At 44.6% G+C, this 26781-nt stretch overlaps 1 protein-coding gene across 1 annotated transcript; it reads right to left on the bottom strand.

The window, feature by feature from the left end:
* Window positions 1–4408: 4408 nt before the first annotated feature.
* Window positions 4409–26546, bottom strand: ZFYVE19 (zinc finger FYVE-type containing 19). The gene is given in 14 exon segments (XM_030559487.1): window positions 4409–5521; window positions 7571–7734; window positions 10327–10437; window positions 11060–11139; window positions 12668–12877; window positions 15560–15674; window positions 18119–18264; window positions 19331–19491; window positions 20016–20069; window positions 24287–24332; window positions 24335–24380; window positions 24382–24408; window positions 25294–25605; window positions 26165–26546. Coding segments are annotated over 13 exon segments (1287 nt in total). The 5' UTR covers window positions 25348–25605; window positions 26165–26546; the 3' UTR covers window positions 4409–5448.
* Between the last annotated feature and the right edge of the window lie 235 nt (window positions 26547–26781).

Below are 26781 nucleotides of genomic sequence, written 5' to 3'. Positions count from 1 at the left end.
GAAAAATCTAATTAAAAGACCATCAATCCAGGGCTGGCTAAGTGTACTCTTCGTGGGGAGTATTGAGGAAGGGAGAGGCTCAGCAACCCAAACGGGATGTAGGAGCTGGAGCCTTGTGCCTCTGTACCACCTCTTCTAGGTGTAGCAGGAGTGGGTCTCATAAACCACATCCAGAGAGACAGTAACGTGGCAAGAGTGGGATGGAAATAAGATAATAAATGAAGGAGGAACACTTAAACTCAGACAACTCCCATATGGTAGAATGGACTTTTGGTTCCCCCCCACACACACAATTAACGCACATACACTCTCCTAAACAGAGGTGAAACTAAGTCTCTCTGGGAGAGAAAGTCCCATGTCCCATTATGCTAGTGATCAGGCTACTAGGTTTGTCCTTGTGTTCCGATTTGTCATACAGTGTTACAAAATGAGGGACCAGGGCCTACAACGCAAAGGAGCCCTGCAGCGTTAAGGCCAGCGCTTCTGACAGCTAACAATAGAAACTGACTGAAAGTCTTGGGCTGGATCAGAAATTTCTACACGTTTTGAGTCTTAAATTACATCAGTCCCCCATCCTAGTTAATGACAGGGTGCAGACTGGTACATTTGTCCCCCACCCTAGAGTTCAGAGCACACCACTAGAGGGCCAGAGAAAATGGCTGTTTCCTGGCTGAGAGAAGCATGTGTCCCTGGGTTGGTTGGTTCTTGCATTTATACCCTTTTTGAAGCCGATGTACCATATACAGGGCCGGTGCAAGGATGTTTCGTGCCCTAGGCGAAACTTCCACCTTGCTCCCGTCCCTGAGCCCCCCGCGGCAACTCCCCACCTCCGCCCTGAGGTGCCCCTCTGCGCAGCTCTCCACCCCCCACCCTCTGCCCTGAGGCACCCCCCCCCACTCCAGCTCACCCCTGCTCCGCCTCCACCCTGAGCACGCTGTCGCTGATTCACTTCTCCCGCCTCCCAGGCTTGCGGTGCCTAAGCTGATTGGCGCCGCAAGCCTGGGAGGTGGGAGAAGTGAAGCAGCTCACCCCTGGCCCGCCTCCTCCCCGAGCACGCCATCACTGCTTCACTTCTTCAGCTTCCCAGGCTTGTGGTGCCAATTAGCTTAGGCCCCCCCCCTTTACTTGCTGCAGGCAGCCCTCCCCACGTCCCCCTGTCCCAGCTCCCTCCGCCTAAATGCCGGAGGCAACTGGGGCGGCCGAAGATGCGGCCACCGTGGTTGCTGCCGAAGAAAACGTTGCTCCCCAAATCCTAGTGCCCTAGGCAACCGCCTACGTCGCCTAAATGGTTGCACCGGCTCTGGCCATATATCCAGTCTTGGGAGACTTATCCCACCAAGTTCATGCCGAACTCTAAAGGTACTTCAAGCCTCACCTGCAGTGTAATGAAAGCGTGGCTGTGCTACATTCGCTATGTGCCAGCTGTATGCCCATCAGTATGCCCAAGTGGAAGTGTTGGGTCATGGGTATGTCCTTCCTGTGCCAGTGTTAGGACCTTGACACATGCTTGGCAGGCCATCGTTTGGCCTTGGTGCACAGAATAATCTTGAAAACTTCCCTTCAAAGCTCAATTCTACAAACTAAATAAAAAGTTAAAATGCTGAAAAGATCAGAGGTGATGCTGGGCCAGAGCCTTAGCTGGGGTAAATTGGCATAGTTGCCTTGAAGCCAATAGATCTACACTGATTTACACCAGTTCTGTGTAAAGGTTCTGACTTTTACCATTTCACTGCCACTCAGAGAGCAGGAGAGAGGCTAGCCCAGCCAAAGAGTTCATTAATCCACTGAGAGCTGATAAAAATGTTGGAAGTTTTCCTGACAAAACCAATTATGATCTTTCTTGCCCAACACCTGTTTTACAAGCTAGTCTGGTCTCTGCCAGGCCAGGAGCTTAGTCAAAAATAGCAAAGGATCAAACTGAGGTGAAGGTGGAAGATCCAGTTTTGACAAGGGATAGGCAATAAGCTGGGCGGACTGAACTAGAGTTACGACAATCCCCAGAGGTTCACGTAGCTGCCATGGGAACAGAGATGTGCACTTGGGCAAGCCTTCGCTTGTATTCTACTGGCCATGGGTTCTGCTTGTTGAACCATATTTGACTAGGGAGAGCATGAAGGAGCTGAAATGCCTCTCCCCCCTTGCACCATCCTGGATGTTATCCTTATGGCGGGACTCACTACCCACCTCCTATCCCCTGCTTTTACTCTGGGTGCCATGAAGGGACTTGGGCCATGCTATGGGTCAGGGATTGTTATAAACAGGTTCAGGAAGGTTTTTTAAAAATAACCCGTGTGTCCTGTTTACTTTGCCTTCGCATGCTCTCCTCAGCAGACACAGTCCAAGTGGGGAGAAGCAGTCAAGGCCTCCGTGCTGTAGTGCTGGTGCACCAGCCCCAAACACGGTAATTCTTGAGACCCAAACTCTAAATGAAACCCCACACAACAATTCAGGGCAAGCCCTAGCATGAATATGGGGTTTGAAAAACCTCAGGGACTTGGCTAAGTAATGTTAAAATTTTGTCTCAAAATGTATTTGCCTATCAGCCAGAATCTGCTCCAAAAATCCATTCTGATCTCCCAGATCAATACAAGAGAGAGGGAAAATTAAGAGAAATGTTAAGTTCAAAAAATCATATTAAAAAAAAATGTACAAAATTGCAAGTCTTTTTTTCAGTGGAAAGAATTCTTTAAATATAGTATGTTGTTGTTTATTGTTTGGATTTATTTTGGCCTGGACCATGAAAATAGACTAGCCAATTTTCCTGTTGTTTACAATCAGTTTCTAGTTACTTTTATTATCCTGGTTCTCGGGCACTAGCTCAAGCCTGCTAGGGGTGAGTTGCAAGTACTGCATGGGAATGTTTGTATATCTTAGCCCATGCGCATGAAATAAAGATTTCCCCCTGAATCATGCTCCTAATAACACCTCTGAGCTCCTCTCTCAAATATTCAGGTTTTAAACTCTTCTGATGTCATAATCATTCTTGATTCTCCAGCCAAAAAGGGCAAGATGTGATATTTCAAATGCAGAAAATCAACATGCTGTGGGGAGAAAAACCTCTCAGGCCCTTTCTATCCTTCATCAAGAAGCAAAAAAGGTCACAAGCCCAATTTTGTTTCTTTTTCAGATACAGTGCTCGCACCTTCATCTGCACAGCTTGGGATTTCGTAGCTTTTGCTGAGTATTTTCAAAGCACTGGCCAAGGCTATAACATCAGTCCATGGGAAGCTGTTCAGGGCGTTAGCCATATGACTCTTTAAAAGCATGCTTCTTAAATAAGGGTCACATTATTTGTCTTTCCCAAAGAGAAAACCAAAAGGTTAGTCTGTCTACCCTGCTGCAAACAGCCCTCTTTCCCCACACTATAGAAGTTGATCAGCTAGTGATGGAGTCTAATGCATTTCAAGGGGAGGGTCACAGAAAAGGCCCATTATCACACAGCATCCACAAAAGTTCACTTTCTGTGGAGAGGGGAGGATCAGTCTGTGTGACGAAAGCAAGTAAAGAGAAGCTCCCACACGTGACTAGATATTAAACGTCAGTTCCAGGACATGTCTTTCTGGCTTCAATGAGATGAGCCCACAGAAACCAGTTTGGAACCCTGGGCAAGCCAGCAGGCTGGCTCCAGCTGTAACCTACCCATTGTTTTCCTCATGAGATTCGCTTGTTAGGGCTCACAGGGTCCCCCTGACTGTATAAATAGCTACAAGTTCAACTGTGGCTGAGGAATCCAGGAAGTTCAATGGGATGGTGCTGAGACTCACCTAGGCGTAATTAACCCACAGGTCAGGGTCAGGTGTTTAAGAGAAGTAGCTGTGAAGCAAAGAATTGAATGCATATAGTCTGAATGTCTGGAGGGGAGTCAGGATTAAGACCTACTGCTGGAGCAGTTTGGACAAATACTACACAGAGACGCCTCTTAAAAATCAAACAGACAGCAGACATTTGAACAGCAGTAACTCCCCTCGCCCCCTGAAAATACTGAGCCACAAAGGGAACAAGGCAGAGCCTTTCTGTAAGTGTAGGTGGTTAGCTATCTGAGTAATCATTCCAGTCCAATAATTATGAAATGGCTCCCACTCCTATGCAGTAAAACCCAGAAATGAATCTTGGTTTTCCTCTTTTAGACTAACCTTCTCAGACCAGGAACTGTTTATTATCATCTTGTGAGTGCTGGGCTTTTTGTCAGCATTACATCATGATAATCCAAAACCTTTCCTACTCAGCTATCCCAAAGCTCTGTACTAAGGAGTTAGGCACTGCCACTGTTAATATAAACAGAACTTCAGCCACTTATGGCTTACTCAGAACTATATTAAAGAGAGTGAATTTTGCCAGGTCAGTGCATAACCCCAATGACTTTGGTCTTAGGGATCTGTGATGTGCACCAGGACAGGCACCAGAGATGGGCAAGAATAGAGTTCCATTTAATGTATTCATTCATAGGAACAGAAATATGTGGGGGCAGTGGAGGTAGCAGCGGGTAGTATCTTTAGTCTACCAGTGATTCTAATAATTGCATCAGGCCAAATTCTGCTCTTAGACAAATGTGTACAACTCTCATTGACTTCAACAGAATTCTCACATACCTATTTGACAATAGAATTCAGCTCATTATTAGTATTTTACATTTATAAAGCACCTTCCATCCTGATGGACTCCAGAATGCATTTCAGATACAGGAATTACATCATCCACCAATAAAATGCAGCCACTACTGGGGAAGAACACAGCTGCTGTTTAGCAAGCCCCCAGCAACGCTATACTACAGTTTTAGGTCACCTCATGTCCTCTCACATCCAGCCAGAGTATGTCAAAAAACAGCAAGGCCTTTCATTTCATTTTTTGATCCATCTGGCATTAGAACTGAGGTCACAGGGCATGACTGCAGAATGACACCCTGTAAAATAATTTCAGAAATTCTCAAGAGCTTTCCCTACACACATTCCTTTATTACACTTTGGAGATCTTATCACCTATCTGAACAAGCCATGAAGAATTTTATCTTTTCTTAATTTAACTTGCCTTGTCATCTTTTTTAAACAAAATGTGTAAATTATTAGCAAAAGCAGGAAATTATTCATCATGCAGCCTCACAATGGCTTAAATTCATGCTCTTTCCCTAGCTTTACCATCATCCAAATGCCCCCTGTTTTAAACTCACACTATTTACATTTATATCAGCTCATCCATTTTCTAACATTCTACTGGCTTAAACTCTCATGTATGCAGAGCATGCACTTCATTCCCAGCCATGTTTCCCTGGCTATGCTTGGGGAGGGAAGTCACATTTTCGCCAAGCTTCTCTGGAATTACAGAAGTTCCTCAAATTGTTCAAAAGATCCTCTGTTTTGGTAGCAAGCACATGCCCTTGTGGACTCTTCCCAACTTGACAACTCCCATTGTATCTCTGTTTTGCATCTTCTTCCCTTTTCACAGCTCAAGGACTCATTTCTGCTTACAAGGAGGACGATAGCTAGATGTGCAGTGCTCCTTCCGGTCAAACTCATCATGGCCTTCCCTGAAAGGCAAACAAGAATTGAAGATAGGTTTTGCAGACCAGCCTACCCAGCAGTAGCAGCTGCACAGAGCCTCATCCAGCTAATGCAAGCTACAGACAATCCTCACCTATACTTTTGATTAACCATTGGCTTTATCAAGACTGACAGCTGAGTTTTTTTTAAAATCGCCCTGGAAAGTTCTTTATGAAGAGGAAGACTGCCTGCTAATTCAGAAAACTTCATTCTGTCCTCTGACTTCTGGAGAGAGAAATGACAAAGGGTATCTCTGAAATATTCATGTTCATATAATTAGTGATACATTCTCAGGACAAGTTTCAGAGGGGTAGCCATGTTAGTCTGGGTCTGTAAAAGCTGCAAAGAGTCCTGTGGCACCTTATAGACTAACAGATGTATTAGAGCATGAGCTTTCATGGGTGAATACCCACTTCATCAGATGGCTCGTGCTCCAATACGTCTGTTAGTCTATAAGGTGCCACAAGACTCTTTGCTGCATTCTCAGGACAGTGGGTAAGAGGCATGTAATAAGAGCTGTGATTATAATCTGTTGCACATGGCACTGCAAATGAATTGCAGAGGGCAAAATCCCTGCTCAATTAATTTCTGCTCAATTTCAGGCAGGAAGGGTTATTTACTGACTGAAGACACAAACCCTGATCATCAGCGTACAGCTGACTTAATGTAATACCCTGCCACTCTGCTGCTTTTCTCATCTCTGCCTCTTACTGCTCCGTTATCTGGCTGATGTGTTTCTCCTTAAACTTATTTAGCATTACCAGTTAGGCATGTCCTTATTATTTTAATATATTCACTCTCACCACCCCCTCCATTGCATTGGTTTCTGCAGAACCATCAACAGTCCATGAAATGACAAAATGAACATCAGAGATCATCTCAATTTACCATCTGGTTTCTGTTTCACACTTCAAGTTAGTCAGTGTCTATACAACACTACCCTCGGAAATCAAGCAACTCCAGTGCTTTAGAAAGAGAAATAATGATGAAAATAAAATTAGAAGCCAAGACAGAACAGTCTTGCACTGAAGGGAAATAACTTCTTAAACCAGAGATTTATAACATGCTGACAGAATGCAAAAGCCTTAGGTGTTTAAAAGTTAAAATTGCAAATATTGCATTGCTCAACTGAGAGCTAGAAGCCTTTGGTACATAAAATATAAAGACTCTCCAATTTCAAGTGCTTCAGGAATCACCAAATTCAGGGAAAAAAAGGAAATTTTACATAGTCTAAGGCCACGGTTCTATCCTTGTAGATCCCACACTTTCCTCCTAGCTGATCTCTCAGCCAGTGAGTCTGTTCTGACCCATTCTTCAAGGTCATTAACAAACCACAGTAATCTCCAAACCTGAACAATGGTCTCGCACATCTTGTCTTCAGCAGTGGCTAGTGTAACTTCCTTCAGAAAAAGGCATAACGTCCTCACCATGATACACCTAGAGCATGCACTACCATAGTATGAAAGGAACATTGTTTCCTGATCCCAGTTTATGCCCTGAAGCATGATGATAGTGCTTGTACTTCCATGCTAGCTAATCTAAATTAATGGTGCTACAAAACTATTTCCTGAAAGGGTGAGGTAACAATCTGACTCTTGAGCATCTCAAATTTCTCCTTCTCCTCCATTTAGTAGAAGAAACACCCACTAAACCATGCAAGATAAAGGATTGTTACAAGGAGGAGGGAGAAAAATTTTTCTCTTTAACCTCTGAGGATAGGACAAGAAGCAATGGGCTTAAATTGCAGCAAGGGCAGTTTAGGTTGGACATGAGGTAAAATTAACTATCCGGGTGGTTAAGCACTGGAATAAATTACCTAGGGAGGTTGTGGAATCTCAGTCATTGGAGTTTTAAGAACAGGTTAGACAAACACCTGTCAGAAATGGTCTAGATAATACTTAGTCCTGCCATGAGTGCAGGGGACTGGACTAGATGACCTCTTGAGGTCCCTTCTAGTTCTACACATCTGTTATTCTAACTCGGCATGGAGAACTAGGTTTCATCTTGATGGGTATCTTTAGCTTTATCACAGTTACCGGAAGCATCGCTGGCAGTAGAGATCATCATCGCAGTCATGGCAGCGCAATGTGGCATTTTCGTTGCAGATACAGCACCATGGTAACTCCTCCTCATCACTGTCTTCTGCTTTAGCAATTGGGATGGGTTTCTTAGCACTAGCTGTGGCAGTTGGAGCTTGGATCTAATACAGGAATAAATCAGATAAATAAAAATCAGGGGTCAGATTAGGATAATTTAGGATAATTAGACTGAACTGTGCTGGGTGAGGATCATCTCACCTGGGACAGCAACTGGGGAGGGTTTTTACAGTGTGGTTCTGTCCAGAACAGAGACATACAGCACTTACATTCTAATACAGAGGTCAGCAACCTTTCAGAAGTGGTGTGCCGAGTCTTCATTTATTCACTCTGATTTAAGGTTTCGCGTGCCAGTAATACATTTTAATGTTTTTAGAAGGTCTCTTTCTATAAGTCCATAATATATAACTAAACTATTGTTGTATGTAAAGTAAATAAGGATTTTAAAATGTTTAAGAAGCATCATTTAAAATTAAATTAAAATCCAGAGTCTCCCAGACCGGTGGCCAGGACCTGGGCAGTGTGAGTGCCACTGAAAATCACCTCGCATGCCACCTTCGGCACCTGTGCCATAGGTTGCCTACCCCTGTTCTAATATATGCTGGTCATAATTACACATATACTACTTCTGTGTCTTTACATCAAGGGTGTCCAACCTTTGCAGACACCAAACTCTGCACAGCAAGCTTGCCTGGAGTCCAAGCACTTGTTTGCACACACATTTACCTAATTCCCTAACTAAAAAATAAATGCTCCCACCCAGATTGCACATGCTTTTATCTTTGTGATAGGCAGATAGCTTCTCCTGCTTGTTTGATGTCATCAACATCCACTTACAGTTATTATCTGTGTTGTGGCAAATGGCAATGCTTAGAGGCCCCAGTCAGGATCTCCCTGGGCAAGGCACTGTACAGGCAAGAAGAGACAATCCCAAAGCTTACAATCTTAACAGTCCAGACAGACAAGGGGTGGGGGAAAGGAAGTATTACTCTCTCTCCACTTTGTAGATGGGGAATCGAGACAGAGAGAGGCTCTGTGACTTACCCAGGGTCACACAGGAATTCTATGGTAGCGCTCTGAATGGAACTCAAAATCTCCCAAGTGCAATGCCTTAACTACAAGACCATTGGTCTCCTTAGATTTATACTGCCCTTGCAGTGATAACAGTGTTGTTGTAGCCATGTTGTTCCCAGGATATGAGAGAGACAAGGTGGATGAGGTAATATCTTTTATCGGACCAACTTCTGTTCATGAGAGACACCTGAAGAAGAGCTCTGCGGAGCTTGAAAGCTTCTCTCTTTCACCAACAGAAGTTGGTTCGATAAAAGATATTACCCCACTTACCCTGTCTCTTTTATGGTGATAAAAGAGTCACAGGTAGAAGCTTAGCACTCCAGAAGCCACATATCTATTTGGAGAAAGTGTCAGAACATTCTTCAAAGATTGCAAAAACTGTTTCCCAGCAAAACAATAAATGGACCTGGGTGAATAACTGATTTTTCTGTTTGGTGGCAGTTCCGAATTTATTTATTCTTTTAAATTGTATCAGGTTGATCCAAAGTGAAATTCTTTTGAACATTTTAGCAAAACCAAAACATTGAAAACAATCTTGTTTCAGGTTGAGTTAAATGTTTAATTTTACCTGAAACAAAAACTTTGGTTTAGATTTAGAGGTTTAAATGTTTTTATTTTTCTTAATAAAACTGAAGGAAATTTCTAATAAAAAAATTGTTTTGAATCAAAAAAAATCAAACCATTTCATTTTGAAAGTGTCAGAAAACTAAACTTTTCAATTTTCTGAGCATTTTTCTTTTTTCCCCAACCAAAACTATTTGGCACATGAGACAAATCTGCAAAATCTTTTGGTCAAAAAAATTTGGCCCAGCCCTAATGATGTTTGTTTTTATAATAATATAATTACATTCACACTAATGATCGTGAAAGGTCAGGGTCAGAAAGCTTTAACACTGACGCATTGATAACATCTGTAATTAAAGATGTTTTCTCACTGAGGACAGACATTTCAATTACATGGAGATCACAGATTCATTTGATTCTTCTGACATGTAACAGAGATCGTGTACATGCTGCTATGTGACAGGCTGGAATAGCCATCAATATATGGCATCCTTTAACTAATTCCATGCACTGACATTATAAAAGAACATAGGCACTTGATTACCTACTGCTCTTTACAGACCTGATCCTATACACATTGGAGCCAGTGGAAAAGCTCCTATTGACCTCAGCAGTGCAGGATCAGGCTCTCTAGACTGTAGCTTATGTTCTGTGTAATTACACTGATGGGTTAGGAATCCCTTCTTTTGTATCTTCCTCGCTGACCAGGTCCTCTGATTGCAGAGGGTGCCATCCAGTCCTGCTGATGGCTGGTTTTCAAGGAGCCATGCTCCAGATAGAGAGCTCTGTTAAAGCTGGCCAGCAGGGGGGAGACGCAAAGTACAGTCAGTGTTGGCTGGCCTTGGAAAAGCCGGTTGAGCCATTCACCTCCTCAGCCTGCCAACCCAGGGAAAGCAGGTTGGTAGCTCTTCGCCATGCTCTGGTTTTGGGAACTTACAGTACAGTAAGTACCACTGTAAGGCAGCCTCAGAGCAGGACTGAGATTTGAGTTACACAGAGCTGTGTTGTATCAGGAACTGGAACAAGTCATTTCAAGAGGGCTTGACTGGCTCACAGACCTTTAGCTTTGCTTTCTTGGCTGTGTTCTGCTGTGAGGTTGCTGGGTGGGTGGCCTGATCGGCAGGGATGTTGAAGCCGCTTGCTTCATCCAGAGCTGCTTCCTCAGTGAGCTGGGAACAAAAGAAAGTAAGTTGTTTCAAACTCCTACGTGAGCCTCTCTCCTGGAGCAAAACTTCTTTCCCCTCCCTTAATCACCAAATTCTCTAGAGAAGCCCAAATGTTATAGCTGAGAGGTCTGCAGGGAGGGAGAACTGCCTTTATAAAGCGAGCTGCACTACATCATCTCCTGCCTAGGGGCAGGGATGTCAGATGTGCAGCAATCAAGAGAGAAAAGGGATGAGAGAGAGAGAAAGAAAGAATGTGTGCATGAAAGAGAAAAAACACAAGAGACTGTGTACTCCATGGCTGTCAGGACCTACGTTCTGTGGCAAACTCCAGAGATACATGGGGCTCTCGAGACAGGGAAGTCACATATCCACACAGGAAGGAACCAAGAAAGGGCAAGTCAGATGCACACAATGACAGAACATAGTCTGCAAACTTATCCGGCTGGGCTACAGAACTGCTCTGCTAATCACTTTGAGGTGGAGTTAGCTTTAGATGTGAAAGATCTGATAGAGCAAGACCCTGGCCCAGGGACAGACGACAGGGTCATTGCACACTAAATACGTAAAAAAAATGCTAGGATTATTTAAGAGGAAAGCAAGCGGAGTCCCAACAGCTGTTCCTGACCTGTTTTAGGACTCGCTGAATGGCTTCTTCCTCCGTCAGCTCCTCATCACTGTCAGGGAGCTTATAGTCTTCCAGAGTAACTGCAAGAGGAGTGGAAAGTTATGAGGCTACAGTGAGTTACACCAGAATAGCACCTGTTGCCATTTCACATCTCAAGGGACACTGTCTGTGCTCGGCATGGGGAGTTGAATTTGATCTTGCATCACAACCCTCAACCCAGTACTGGGTTTTGCAAAGCAAATGGTACACTGAAGGGAACGCACACCGGCATCTCCTTTTGGGATGGGTCTGGTTGGAAGAGAGAGAACATTTTTTTCCCAAAAGTTGGGGGTGAAGGAAGGAAAAAAATGCATTTAAAGGGGCATAATTAAACAAGTTTTGGCACGTTAGAATTAGCTGTTGGGTTGGGTATGGGGCAAAGGGAGTTCATCCACATAGCTTCACCCCTAGTGAGCCTTGTCATAACCTAGTCCCAGATTTGGACCTTAGCGTCCAAAATATGGGGGTTAGCATGAAAACCTCCAAGCTTAGTTACCAGCTTGGACCTGGTAAAGCTGCCACCACCCAAAAAATTAGAGTGTTTTGGGGCACTCTGGTCCCCCCAAAAACCTTCCCTGGGGACCCCAAGACCCAAATCCCTTGAGTCTCACAACAAAGGGAAATAAACCTTTTCCCTTCCCCCCTCCAGGTGTTCCTGGAGAGATACACAGAAGCAAGCTCCGTGAATCTAAACAGAGGGATTCCACCCTCTCTATTTCCAGTCCTGGAAACAGAAGTACTTCCCTCTTCACCCAGAGGGTATGCAAAGTCAGGCTAGTAAATCTAACACACACAGATTTCCCCCTGACTTCTTCCTCCCACCAATTCCCTAGTGAGCACAGACTCAATTCCCTGGAGTTCCCCACTAAAGAAAAACTCCAACAGGTCTTAAAAAGAAAGCTTTATGTAAAAAGAAAGAAAAATACATACAAATGGTCTCTCTGTATTAAGGTGACAAATACAGGGTCAATTGCTTAAAAGAAATATGAATAAACAGCCTTATTCAAAAAGAATACAATTCAAAGCACTCCAGCAACTATACCATGTAAATACAAAAAAAAAAAACCAATAACCTCTATTGTTTTATGATCTATGTACTCACAACATGGAAACAGAAGATTAGAAAGCAGGAAACAGAAATCCTCCCATAGCCGAGAGAGACAGGCAGAAGACAAAGAACTCAGACACAAACTTCCCTCCACCCAGATTTGAAAAAGTCTTGTTTCCTGACTGGCCCTCTGGTCAGGTGTTTCAGGTTACTTCTTTCCAGGTGAAAGAGACATTAACCCTTAGCTATCTGTTTATGACAGGCCTCAACCCCTAGTTTTCATAATCCTGGACTACTCCATACAGCTTAACAACTGGACCCCAAATCCTGTCATCAAAGGACTGTCCATTTCTAGTAAAGATGTGATTCCCTCCAGCTGTAACATCTTTCCATTGCTAAATGGAGGTTAATCTTCATGTAAAAGCTCCAACTTCTCCCAGCATGACAAAGAGACGCTACCACCAAGCTAACACTGTCCTGTTCTTCTTCAGCACAACCTAGTGTTTCTTCCTATTACTCACCTTTCTCAGGGTCCTGGCCTCTGAGTGCTGCCAGTTTCTTTGCAACTTCTAGGATTTTCTCCTCCCTAGTTTTCTCCTCCCTCAGCTCAGCAGCAGCCTCTGCCAGAAGTTTATTCTTCTCCTCCTCCAGCTGTTTTGGGTCCAGATCAGCAGTGCTGCTGCCGCCCTCACTTCTCCGATTGAGATAATTCAGGGTCTGGGTATTAACAGCTGGAACACAGCCAGACAGAGCATGTAGGTGTTACAATGGCAACCCTCTCCAGGCATAGCCCATGCCATTAAAAGAATGGACTAAGAGTAACAGAACTCTTGACTCTTACTGTGGAGATGTCTGCTGTTCTGCTGCACAGCTCTCTCTTTTCCATAGCTAAAAGTACTGATGAGTTTCAAGGTAAATGAGTCACAGAGTAGAAGGACCCTTGTATGTGGGCATAGTAACGGAGTCACAGTGCAGTTTTTACTGGGGTCCCATGGAAGACAACACCCTTTTCAGAATTACACATTACAGCAATCAAGAGAGTTTTAAGAAAACCACAGGGGATGTTGGGCACGGCTCTGGCCAGACGAGTGTCCCAAGATCTTACTATTACCATGTGAACCATCTAACAGAACATGGAAGGACTGGAAATTCTAAAAATTGTTCCTCCCCAGACTGGGCTACCATAAAAAATAGAGAAAAATAATCCAACAATATTACCATTGAAAAGGGAAACGTAACCACACAGGCTGGGACAATGGCAAATCAACATAGGTCTGGGCTGCTGCTCTTGGTCAATATTGTGTGTTGGTAAGGGGGAGGCAGGGATAAGGCAGGATACTTGGCACACTTTTAATCCTGGTGTTTTGGGAGGTACCTACTTCCTTCTCATTATAACACACATAAGAACATAAAAATGGCCCTACTGGGTCAGACCAAAGGTCCATCTAGCCAGTACCCTGTCTTCCGACAGTGGCCAGTACCAGGTGCCCTAGAGGGAATGAACAGAACAGGTAATCATCAAGTGATCCATCCCCTGTTGCTCATTCCCAGCTTCTGGCAAACAGAGACTAGAGACACCCTTTCTGCCCATCCTGGCTAAAAGCCATTGGTGGACCTATCCTCCATTAATTTATCTAGTTCTTTTTTGAACCCTGTTATGGTCTTGGCCTTCACAATATCCTCTGACAAGGAGTTCCATAGGTTGACTGGGCATTGTGTGAAGAAATACTTCCTTTTATTTGTTTTAAACCTGCTGTCTATTAATTTCATTTGGTGACCTCTAGTTCTTGTGTTATGAGAAGTAGTAAACCATACTTCCTTATCTACTTTCTCTACACACGTCATGATTTTATAGACCTCAACCATATCTCCCCTTAGCCAGCTGTTTTCCAAGCTGAAAAGTCCCAGTCTTATTAATCTCTCCTACTATGGAAGCCGTTCCATACCCCTAATCATTTTTGTTGCCCTTTTCTGAACCTTTTCCAATTCCAATATATCTTCATTGAGATAGAGCGACCACATCTACGCACAGTATTCAAGATGCGGGTGTACCTGGATTTATATAGAGGCAACATGATATTTTCTGTCTTATTATGTATCACTTTCTTAATTATTCCCAGCATTCTGTTTGCTTTTTTGACTGCCGCTGCACATTGAGTGGATGTTTTCAGAGAACAATCCACAATGACTTCAAGATCTCTTTCTTGAGTGGTAACAGCTAATTTAGACCCCATCATTTCATATGAATAGTTGGGATTATGCTTTCCAATGTGCATTACTTTGTTTTTAATCAACATTAAATTTAATCTGCCATTTTGTTGCCCAGTCACCCAGTTTTGAAACATTCTTTTGTAGCTCTTCGCAGTCTGCCTGAGTCTTAACTATCTTTAGTAATTTTGTATCATCTGCAAATTTTGCCACCTCACTGTTTAGCCCTTTTTCCAAATCATTTATGAATATGTTGAATAGTACTGGGCCCAGTGCACACCCCTGGGGGACACCTCTATTTACCTCTCGCCATTCTGAAAACTGACCATTTATACCTACCCTTTGTTTCCTATCTTTTAACCAGTTACCAGTCCATGAGAGCACCTTCCCTCTTATCCCATGGCAGCTTACTTTGCATAAGAGCCTTTGGTGAGGGACCTTCTCAAAGGCTTTCTGAACATCTAAGTACACTATATCCACTGGATCCCCTTGGTCTACATGCTTCTTGACCCCCCTCAAATAATTCTAGTAGATTGGTGAGGCATGGTTTCCCTTTATTAAAACCATGTTAACTCTTCCTCAGCAAATTATGTTCATCTATATGTCTGACAATATTTGTCTTTATAATATGTCTTTATTATAGTTTCAATCAGTTTGCCCGGTACTGAAGTCAGGCTTGCGGGCCTGTAATTGCCGGGATCACCTCTGGAGCACTTTTTAAAAATTGGGGTCACATTAGCTATCCTCCAGTCATCTGGTACAGAAGCTGATTTAAATGACAGGTTACAGACTACAATTAGTAGTTCTGCAATTTCACATTTGAATTCCTTCAGAACTCTTGGGTGAATACTAGCTGGTCCTGGTGACTTATTGCTGTTTAATTTATCAATTTTTTCCAAAACCTCCTCTGATGATATCTCAATCTGGGACAGTTCCTCAGATCTGTCATCTAAAAAGAATGGCTCAGGTTTGGGAATCTCTCCCACATCCTCAGCCAGGAAGACCGATGCAAAGAATTCATTAGTTTCTCTGCAATGGCCTTATCGTCTTTGAGTGCTCCTTTTGCACCTTGATCGTCCAGTGGCCCCACTGGTGATTTAGCAGGCTGCCTGCTTCTGATGTACTTAAAAAAAAAATTTGCTATTATATTATGGTGTATGTAGTGTCCTTAAGAAAAACTGTTTGAAGCCAATGATAACAAATACCTTGAGGCTGGGCTCCTGGACTATAACTCTCATCAATGGCAACTTCCTCAGCCAGCTGGATCAACAGGTCATCAGACTGTTGAACTTGGGTTCTGGTATCAGGGGGCTGGTGCACCTGGAAAAACAGAGAGGGTGCATGGGAGAAAGCTGTAAGAGAGTGTTAAACAGGCGATAGAAGGAAACAAATTGAAAAATCTGAAAAATTGTGTAACCAATTATGAGACTATCCTAATTGGGACCAACATTTCCAAAAGCATCCACTAATGCTAGGTGCCTCAATTTCTGGGTGCCCAACTTGAGGTGCTTTGGGCCTGATTTTCAGAGATGTTGAGCATGCACAGTTTCTACTGAAGTCAACCAGCTAATCCAAGCACAGAACTGGGAGCCAGGAACTGATGCGATCTAATTCAAGCTCTGATGCTGATTCTTACTGTGACATTGGGCCCAACACTTAGGCACCAGAATAAGTGGTCCAATTTTCACAGCTGTTTGGAAACCATGCAGCAGCTCCCATATAAGTCAGTGGAAATTGTTTTGAAAAAGGAGAGAGTGTGGCTAGGACCTAAACTGAGATTTAGAAAGATGGGTTCAGTTCCCCTGCTCCACCACAGACTTCCTGTGTGACCATGAGCAAGTCACTTATGCCTGGTCTACCCTAGAAAATTAGCTCAGCATAACTATACCGCTCAAGGGTGTGAAAAAACCACACCCCTGGGAGGGACAGTGAAGCCAATCTAAATCCCAGTATAGATGGTGCTAGGCTGACAGAAGAATTCTTCCATCAACCTAGCTACTACTTCTCAGGAGCCAGATTACCTGTGCCAAAAGGAGAATTCCTCATCAGTTTAGGTAGCGTCTACAATGAAGAGTTGCAGCGGCAAAGCTGTACTGCCTTTGTGTTTTACGTGTAGACAAGCCTTTAATCTCTCTGAGCCTTTGTTTCCCCTGTAAAATGAGGATAATCACACTTCCCTTCCTCCCAGGGGTGCTGTGAGGATAAACACATCAAAGAAACTGCAGTGATAGAGGACCTATAAGTGCCTAAGATAAATAGATAGCTTTGAAAAATCAGGCCACTTACAGCTAGATATGGATTTAGAAGCCTAAAGTTAGTACCAATTTTTAGAAAATCTTGGCCGTAAAATGTAAATATCCTATATAGTGAAATAGTCCACTACAATTTATGTGGATCATCAAGGGGAACCTGTCCAGTTAAAAATAAGGTTTGTTTTTAAAAATGCCCATATTTATGTTTTAAAGAACACTTGACATTGTTAATAAACTATTTTGCATTTCTCTCAGTATGCAATGAACATTTGCGATGAATGCTAACCAGTTTCACTTTAATTCCTGCTCAGTTTCACTTTCAAGTGTGTGTGTCCTATCACTAGGCTACAACATTTGAGCTGTCAATATTGTAGAGGAGTGTTTATTTTTATTCTGGTTAAGTTATGGAAACTTTTGCAAATGTCCTACTTCAGTTTTGGATTATTTTTTTTTAAACATTCAAACAACCACCACCTAAATTTGGGGTTAAACATGACCCAGCTGTGTCTCAATGTAAATACTGTTTTAAACATTTGGCACTCTGTTCACTGTTTGGGATGTTGTGCCACACTCTTGGAAGGCATTTCTGACATCTCTCTATACAGAAGCCATGTTTTTCCTTCATTGATGAGTTCATAAAAGTTTGTTTTCTTTTGACAGGTGAACTTCTAGCATAGTCTCGTATTCACAGTTCAAGAGGAAATATTTTCTTATCTCACTCCAAATTAGTTATTATTAATCTGTTTTTTTTAAGTTGCCATTCATTTGATCACTTCATTATTTAATAAGAATCCCCTGAGCTGATATGTCATCTTTCAAGCAAGAATCTAAAAGCACTAGTGAACATCACATCAACCTTCAGAAGTAGGCAAGTATTATCACCTTTTTTCATAGATGGAAAAAATACAGCAGAGAGAGGTTAATAGCTCAATATTCAGAGGTGGGAAGCACCCCCAGATCTCACTGACTTCAATGGGAGTTGTGTGTTCTCAGCACTTCTGAAAATCAGGCCACAGATTTCTTCTCAAAGTTACAAAGCAAGCTGATGGCAGAGCTGGGACTAGAAACCTGGACTCTTGACTCCCAGTGCCAGGTTCTAACCTCCAGACAATGCTCCCCATCAAGCCAGGTCCACCCATATAAAACAGCTAACAGCCTAACCGTTAAAGTCTCACCTGAATCTCAGGGAGGGAGGCTCCTTTTCCAACAGCTTCTAGCACTAAACTAACAATCATTTGGTGGGCCATTTGTGGCACTGCCTCACATCTCTGAGTCCTCATCACGCTGAAGAACACGTACCCTTAGTTCAATTCTGGAGCGTGGCAATGGACTCTTACACCACAACCTGGCAGCTAATAAGGATATTTCTGAAGCAGCCAGGTGGACATGAATCAATGAAGCAGGAGGAAGGGCCTGATATGCCTCTGAAATCTCTTGGGACACTACAACTGCTGGGAGAGCTCAGATAGAGAAACTGGCAAGAACTGACACAAGGAAACCAGGGGATCTTACCGGTCTGGGAGTTTTGGATGGAAGGGCTCTTCCCTGTAGGGCAGCCAGATGGTCTTCCATTTCCCGTGTGGATGGAATGGGTTTGTTGGGGTCATCCTTCAGTGCTGCAAGCCTAGATTCTATCTCAGCTTGAGACGGGATAGACTCTGCAATTCAGACCAACTCTGTTTGTTTACAGCAAGCAAGTGACTTTTATAGTTTTATTGTCTTGGAATATATATATATTTTTTGAGAATGGGGCCCTGGACAGCTAAGAAAAGCCTCCCTCACTTCACTGATCACAGCCAGGAATAATTGGCCAGAGCCATAACCAACATCCCCTGTGGTTTGCTTAAAACTCTCTTGATTGCTGTAATGTGTTCTTCCAAAAAGGGGGTCTCTTCCAATAAAAACTGTTACTATGTCCACATACAAGGGTCCTGCTACTGTGTGACTCATGTATCTTGAAATGATTAGGGCACTGGTCTAATGCTATCATCCACCACTTAATTCTAGCCACTGCCTCCTCCCCTGTACATCTCCCAGCCATGAAGTTTGCAGCACTAACCTAACTGGGAGTGAAAGCGAAACGCATGTTCCACTTCCCACTTTGAAGCCAGACAGTCCATTGCTGCCATTTCCCGTTCAAGCATCCTAGAACTGCCTACTGAAGTCAGCTTTCCTTTGTTTGTTCCTGGAAGCAGGAATGGGCAAAGTGTAGTCCCATGGAGCCCTGCACTGGCCTTGGCAAGACCCAGTACTTCAGTCAAAGCATTCCCACGTGTGACCTCTGCACAACAGTTTGGCCACACAGTAACAGCACCGTGCGCAGTCCCCTGTTTCACTTTGTTCCTATCATTACCATGTTATCCTCCACAGGGACATGCCCAGGACAGATGTAAACAAGCAGCTTATTTCACTGTGTCAAGACATGCAAGATAAGGACTGCATTAGGCAAACCAGTGAGAAAGCAGAGGTCCAGGGCAGCAAAATGTGTGCGCTGGAGAGGAGCAGCCCAGGGAATGGGGCCCAGGTATCCACTGCTCTGACAGCATGGGCAGGACCTGGCTTCCATGGGCAGCTTTCTCCCACCAGCTTCCATGACTGGAGGCTAGTCTATAACGCACCGACTGTTGTGACTGCGCAGTCCACCCTTGATATTTGTACAGCTCATCAGCAGCAACGGAACCTCTGCTTAGATGCAGGAAGCCTCCACCGTACTATGAAACTCACTGGGCTTTGTTTCCTCCTTGAGCCTCTCCAGCCTCTCTGCAATAGCTCGATCCTCCTTTGATAGCCCCTGATATCTGGAGCCTGCCCCACCTTGGGGTTTCACAGGCCTTTCTGCAGACCCATCGGCTGGTTTCTGCTTGGCCTCAAGAGCTGCTACACGCCTGTGACAAGGAAAAAACAAGCATAACTTGGAGGCAGGTGCTTAGAACAGAATTAGGAAGGCATCTTCTGCAAGCTCCTCTACAAACATGCTATTTAGGGAAAGATGATATAGGACAGAATATGGAAAACTCCTTTATTCCTGCTCCTGACTTTGCTAGGATGGATTAGGGACTGGGGAAGCAGAGATCCTCCCAAGGACTAAGGAAAACCATTCCTCTCACAGCAGCACCAATATAAAATGGTCAAAAAGTAGACTGGATGACTAGTAATGAAACATGGAACCTTTCAGTTCCAGATTACAGGTCTGAATTCAGCCATGGTCTATAGCAGCCAAAAGTTATTACCATGAGGTGGCTGTTTGGTGACCTAACTGAACGAGCTGCTGTTCTCAGTCCAGTTCCAAGCAGAGACGGGTCCATGTCAAAAGCCCACCTTCTTTCTGGCAGTCTCAACACAGAGGCCAAGAACCAAAAGAATATCCATCTAAAGATTCAAATAGGCTGGACTAATTAGCAAAACTCACTTTTTGTAGTTCTCTGGTGGAGACCATCTAGCTGTACTAGTCTGAGACACTCCTCTGGAAAGCAAAAACATAAAACATCTCAACTGTAAAACACAGACCTCAGACAGATGTCCAGATAATACTACAACCGCACATCCTCTGTCTTTCAAATCTAGAGAAATTATGATGCACTTTGCTAAGGCACTCATCGCCATAGTTCCTGGGCAAAATTTACTTTGTTTAAAATGTGTCATCAGTATTTCACAATAAGAGGAGCACAGACACCACTCTCTGTGGCAGCTTGCAGTTAGAAAGAGGCAACGAATGGAGAGCGACTTGGAGATGAAGACTCTGGGTTCTCCTAGCTCACATCAGTGGGAAGCCTTGGGAAAGAGATGTGCCTTACATCACTTTCAAAATACAAAATTATATGACGTAAATGTTTTAAAATGCAAACAATGATTATACATTATAATATATTACAGAAATGGTTATAGAATACAAACTATTATAATTATATTTTACAACATATTGAGTTAGAGATCTATGATACCTGATTATATGCTAATCTTAACTCTGCATGTCCTGATTTGTGTGCTTAACTATGCAACCTGCAGCTATGCATCTGAGGCTTTCAAAGCTGGAAGACTGTGAATATTTTTTCTCTTACAACAAAATCAATCCCACAAACCTTAAATCTTCAGATTATACATGACATCTAGGCCTCTGAAACAGTGAAGGTGGATTATTTTTGTTTGCTTTTTGATTTAGTGGCAACACTTCCAATCACCTTATCACCAAGCTGCTCAGATACTATACCAGGGGTGTCAAGTATCAGAGGGGTAGCCGTGTTAGTCTGGATCTGTAAAAGCAGCAAAGAATCCTGTGGCACCTTATAGACTAACAGATGTTTTGGAGCATGAGCTTTCATGGGTGAATACCCACTTCGTCAGATGCATGTAGTGGAAATTTCCAGGGGCAGGTATATATATGCAGGCAAGCTAGGGATAATGAGGTAGTTCAATCAGGGAGGATGAGGCCCTGTTCTAGCAGTTGAGGTGTGAAAACCAAGGGAGGAGAAACTGGTTTTGTAGTTGGCAAGCCATTCACAGTCTTTGTTTAATCCTGAGCTGATGGTGTCAAATTTGCAGATGAACTGAAGCTCAGCAGTTTCTTTTTGAAGTCTGGTCCTGAAGTTTTTTTGCTGCAGGATGGCCACCTTAAGGTCTGCTATAGTGTGGCCAGGGAGGTTGAAGTGTTCTCCTACAGGTTTTTGTATATTGTCATTTCTAATATCTGATTTGTGTCTGTTTATCCTTTTCCGTAGCGACTGTCCAGTTTGGCCGATGTACATAGCAGAGGGGCATTGCTGGCATATGATGGCGTATATTACATTGGTGGACATGCAGATGAATGAACCAGTGATGGTGTGGCTGATCTGGTTAGGTCCTGTGATGGTGTCGCTGGTGTAGATATGTGGGCAGAGTTGGCATCGAGGTTTGTTGCATGGATTGCTTCCTGAGCTAGAGTTACTATGGTGCGGTGTGCAGTTACTGGTGAGAATATGTTTCAGGTTGCCAGGTCGCCTGTGGGCGAGGACTGGCCTGCAACCCAAGGCCTGTGAAAGTGTGGGATCATTGTCCAGGATGGGTTGTAGATCCCTGATGATGCGTTGGAGAGATTTTAGCTGGGGACTGTATGTGATGGCCAGTGGAGTCCTGTTGGTTTCTTTCTTGGGTTTGTCTTGCAGTAGGAGACTTCTGGGTACACATCTGGCTCTGTTGGTCTGTTTCCTTATTTCCTCGTGCGGGTATTGTAGTTTTGAGAATGCTTGGTGGAGATTTTGTAGGTGTTGGTCTCTGCCTGAGGGGTTAGAGCAGATGCGGTTGTACCTCAGTGCTTGGCTGTAGACAATGGATCGTGTGATGTGCCCGGGATGGAAGCATGGCCCCACAATATGCCAATATTTTTATGGCCGACCTGGAACAACGCTTCCTCAGCTCTCGTCCACTCATGCCCCTTCTCTACCTACGCCACATTGATGACATCTTCATTCATCTGGACCCATGGAAGGAGACTCTGGAAAAATTCCACCATGATTTCAACAGCTGCCACTCCACCATCAATCTCAGCCTGGACCAATCTACGCGGGAGGTCCACTTCCTAGACACCACGGTGCAAATAAGTGATGGTCACATTATCACCACCCTATACCGAAACCTACCGACCGCTATGCCTACCTTCATGCCTCCAGCTTCCATCCCGGGCACATCACACAATCCATTGTCTACAGCCAAGCACTGAGGTACAACCGCATCTGCTCTAACCCCTCAGCAGAGACCAACACCTACAAAATCTCTACCAAGCATTCTCAAAACTACAATACCCGCACGAGGAAATAAGGAAACAGACCAACAGAGCCAGATGTGTACCCAGAAGCCTCCTACTGCAAGACAAACCCAAGAAAGAAACCAACAGGACTCCACTGGCCATCACATACAGTCCCCAGCTAAAACCTCTCCAACCGCATCATCAGGGATCTACAACCCATCCTGGACAATGATCCCACACTTTCACAGGCCTTGGGTGGCAGGCCAGTCCTCGCCCACAGGCGACCTGGCAACCTGAAACATATTCTCACCAGTAACTGCACACCGCACCACAGTAAACTCTAGCTCAGGAAGCAATCCATGCAACAAACCTCGATGCCAACTCTGCCCACATATCTACACCAGCGACACACCATCACAGGACCTAACCAGATCAGCCACACCATCACTGGTTCATTCATCTGCATGTCCACCAATGTAATATACGCCATCATATGCCAGCAATGCCCCTCTGCTATGTACATCGGCCAAACTGGACAGTCGCTACGGAAAAGGATAAACAGACACAAATCAGATATTAGGAATGGCAATATACAAAACCTGTAGGAGAACACTTCAACCTCCCTGGCCACACTATAGCAGACCTTAAGGCGGCCATCCTGCAGCAAAAAAACTTCAGGACCAGACTTCAAAAGAAACTGCTGAGCTTCAGTTCATCTGCAAATTGACACCATCAGCTCAGGATTAAACAAAGACTGTGAAGGCTTGCCAACTACAAACCAGTTTTCTCCTCCCTTGGTTTTCACACCTCAACTGCTAGAACAGGGCCTCATCCTCCCTGATTGAACTACCTCATTATCCCTAGCTTGCCTGCATATATATACCTGCCCCTGGAAATTTCCACTACATGCATCTGACGAAGTGGGTATTCACCCATGAAAGCTCATGCTCCAAACATCTGTTAGTCTATAAGGTGCCACAGGATTCTTTGCTGCTTTTACCAGGGGTGGGCAAATTACAGCCTGTGGGCTGCATCCAGCCCACCAGTCATTTTAATCCAGCCCTTGAGCTCCCTCTGAGGAGGGGGGTCTGGGGCTTGCCCTGCTCCGGTGCTCCAGCTGGGGAGCAGGGTTGGGGGCTGCTCCGAGTGGCTCCCGAAAGCAGCAGCATGTTCCCCTTCCAGTTCCTATGCTGAGGCGTGACGAAGGGGCTCTGCTCCACACACTGCCTGCACCCCAAACACCACCCCTGCAGCTCCCATTGGCTGGGAACTGTGGCCAATGGGAGCTGCAGGGGTGGTGCCTGCAGACAGCCACGCCTCCTTGTAGGAGCCAAAGGGGGGACATGCCGCTGCTTCCAAGAGCCATTTGAGGTAAGTGCCGCCCAAAGCCTGCACCCCTGAGCTATCCCCCTGCGCCCCAACCTCCTGCCCTAGCCCTGATCCCCCTCCTGCCTCCAAACCCCTTGGTCCCAGCCTGGAGCACTCTCCTACACCCAAACGCCTCATCCCCAGCCCACCCCAGAGCCTGCATCCTAGCAGAGCGCCTCACCCCCACCCTGCGCCCCAGTCGGAGCCCCCTCCTGCACCTGAATGCCTCATTTCTGGCCCCCCTCTGGAGCCGCATGCCCAGCCAGAGCCTCACCTCCTCCTGCACCCCAACCTCAATTTCATGAGCATTCATGGCCGCCATACAATTTCTAGATGTGGCCCTCGGGACAAAACATTTGCTCACCCCTATACTATACAGTTATATGGATACTTGGAACTGAAACCCACATGGTAACAGCTCAGTAAAGGACTAGTTTGGCATGTCAGTTTATGGACGGCATACAAGTGGCTATGTAAAGTGGAGTTTATAAAAAGGGAAGTGGATCAAAATCTGCATTGTGACACCAGAGGCTGAAACAAAAAAACAACAGAGTATATAAACACACAGACTGTGCCCAAGTCTCCCATCTTACCTGCTTAGCTCTCCATGACACTGCTTGCACACCTTCTGCTGAGTATTCCATAACGGGGAACAAGGGCGCTGAACCCAAGGCAGCCTGAGCAGAATCGCCCTCCCACAGTTCTTGCACCCACACTGAGAAGAAACAAGGAAGCACAAGGGTTTCACTGCCTGGCTGCAACAACTCTGTAAAATATAAACTCAGCAAAGAGTCCTGTGGCACCTTATAGACTAACAGACGTATTGGAGCATGAGCTTTCCGTGGGTGAATACCCACTTCATCTCTCTAGATATGCACCAGCAGGAGCAACTTCCACATCAAAAGTACTTCAGAGATATGATATGTGCTTGTTTGTAAGTTTAAAAAGAGAATTAATATTTGTAAGAATAAGAATAGTAGTTGCAGCTACACTAGTTAGAATAAACAGCATAAGAGTATCAGCCTTTAGGACATAAGCTGATTACCTGCTGGAGTCAGGAATACCATCTCCTTCCATAGTATAGTAAGGGAGGGGGGGCAAAGCCCAAGGGCTTCAGCCCTGGACCGTGGGCCTGTAGCCTGAGCCCCACCACCCAGGGCCGAAGCCAAGCACAAGTCCCATTGCCTGGGACAATGAGGCTCGGGTTTTAGCTTCGGCCCCAGTTCCCAGCAAGTTTAATGTGGAGCCCTGCCGATCCCATTAAAATGGGGTCACAACCCCCAGTTTCAGAAACATTGTGTTATAGCAATTCCTACATGTTTTAAACACAGAGAGGTTAACGTGTCTGTGTCATTAATAGACAATTAAGGAAAACACAGACACACACACAAAAACACGTGCTTAGAGCCAAGGAAGCGCAGCAGGTTTGAACTATAGAATGTAAAGTGGAGAGTGGGAGGGGGGGTTACTATAAGGGGCCTCAAACTGTTGGAGTTTCAGATGGCATTGATCAAACATTGCCACGAGGAATCTCACTCAGCTGCCTGCCTAACTGGCTTTTAGGGCCAGATCTTGTACCTAGTGTTCAAGAGAGACTTGCCTCTTTTCTGAAGAGAGTAAACTTGGATGCACAGCCATAACACCTTCTATCCATAGTGCTAATGGAGAACGCACGCTCACTCTCTCACAGATATACAAAAAGAAATAATTTATCTCCTGAAGCTGTCTATTTGACCAGACGAGCCGTCCTTGGAATATTCTTCTCCTTCAGAGGCAGGAGCGTATTGGGGGAGATGATGAATTATGGCATTCAGTTTACTTGCTGCACAGTTGATTATAGAAATGATGGTCCCAGGTCTTTCAGCAGAGAGAGAGAAAGGATCTGATCCTTGTTTAACTTTTACAGACAATCCTTTAAATGAAAGCATTATTGTTAACAATAAATAACATTATAATTTGCTGTTATCTTACATGACTGTTCTGACAGCTTAAGGCTAGGATAAGACACACCAAGTGCTCCCCCTTTCCTCCAAATCACCCACCAGTCTAACTTGCCTTGTTCTGCAAAGCCTATCAGCAATAACAATATCTACTGTCTTTGTACTGAGTATCAGAGGGTAGCTGTGTTAGTTTGGATCTGTAAAAGAGGCAAAGAGTTCTGTGGCACCTTATAGACTAACATCCAACAAAGTGGTAACACCCACGAAAGCTCATGCTCCAATACGTCTGTTAGTCTATAAGGTGCCACAGAACTCTTTGTCTTTGTAGTGTACAAGTTTGCATATTTAGGATGCATCTCTCCAAAGCAGAGATTTAAGTCCTGCTTAGCATATTTTCCCATAAACTATTATGTATTTGGCAGCATAGACTGCTCCACACCATACAAATGCACAAATGACCAAAAATCCAGTCCCAGAAGCTCCCAGTCCAAATCAGTGTCATGGAAGCTGCAATACTACACACATACGTACCAATAGTAATTCACAGCGAGAGTCTGGACTCAAGAGGCCGAGTCAGTGCAAACCGCACACAACTCAGCGCACGACTCCCAAACCACAAGGCTTTTCACCTATAGAGCCACTTTTGCCCCAGCAGCTGCATGGGGTGAGTAGATGTCCCGATTTCATAGCGATAGTCTTGATTTTTGGGGCTTTTTCTTATATAGGCTCCTATTACCCCCCACCCCCATCCTGATTTTTTCAAACTTGCTGTGTGGTCACCCTAATCTGCTGAGACCCTCGCATCACCGACTCTAGCGGAAGGGTTAATACTCCCACTGCAGTTCACAGCTCCGAGACTTTGCTGCCCACATCCCCATCAGAACCCGAGATAGCCAAGAACACAGCAATGGCAGCGCACGGCCGATGGAAGTTGTAGTCCTTACACCCATACAATCCCCTTCCGCAGAACGATATGGTTTAATAAAAAAACTACACTTCCCAGATAATACGCACACCCCTGCTGCGCAGAGCCTGCCGGGAGCGTGATTTGCCGGTTGGCCAGAGAGAGCCCTTCCGGGTGGGCCTTGCGAGGCATTGTGGTAGTTGTAGTTCCGCTTCCCCGAACCAGCGGTCAGTCGGAGGCTGGA

The sequence above is a fragment of the Gopherus evgoodei genome, chromosome 4 (genome assembly GCF_007399415.2).
Source record: "Gopherus evgoodei ecotype Sinaloan lineage chromosome 4, rGopEvg1_v1.p, whole genome shotgun sequence".
NCBI classification, from domain to species: Eukaryota; Metazoa; Chordata; order Testudines; family Testudinidae; genus Gopherus; species Gopherus evgoodei.
Note: the sequence above shows the minus strand (reverse complement) of the source record. Positions and strands in the feature narration are given on the sequence as shown.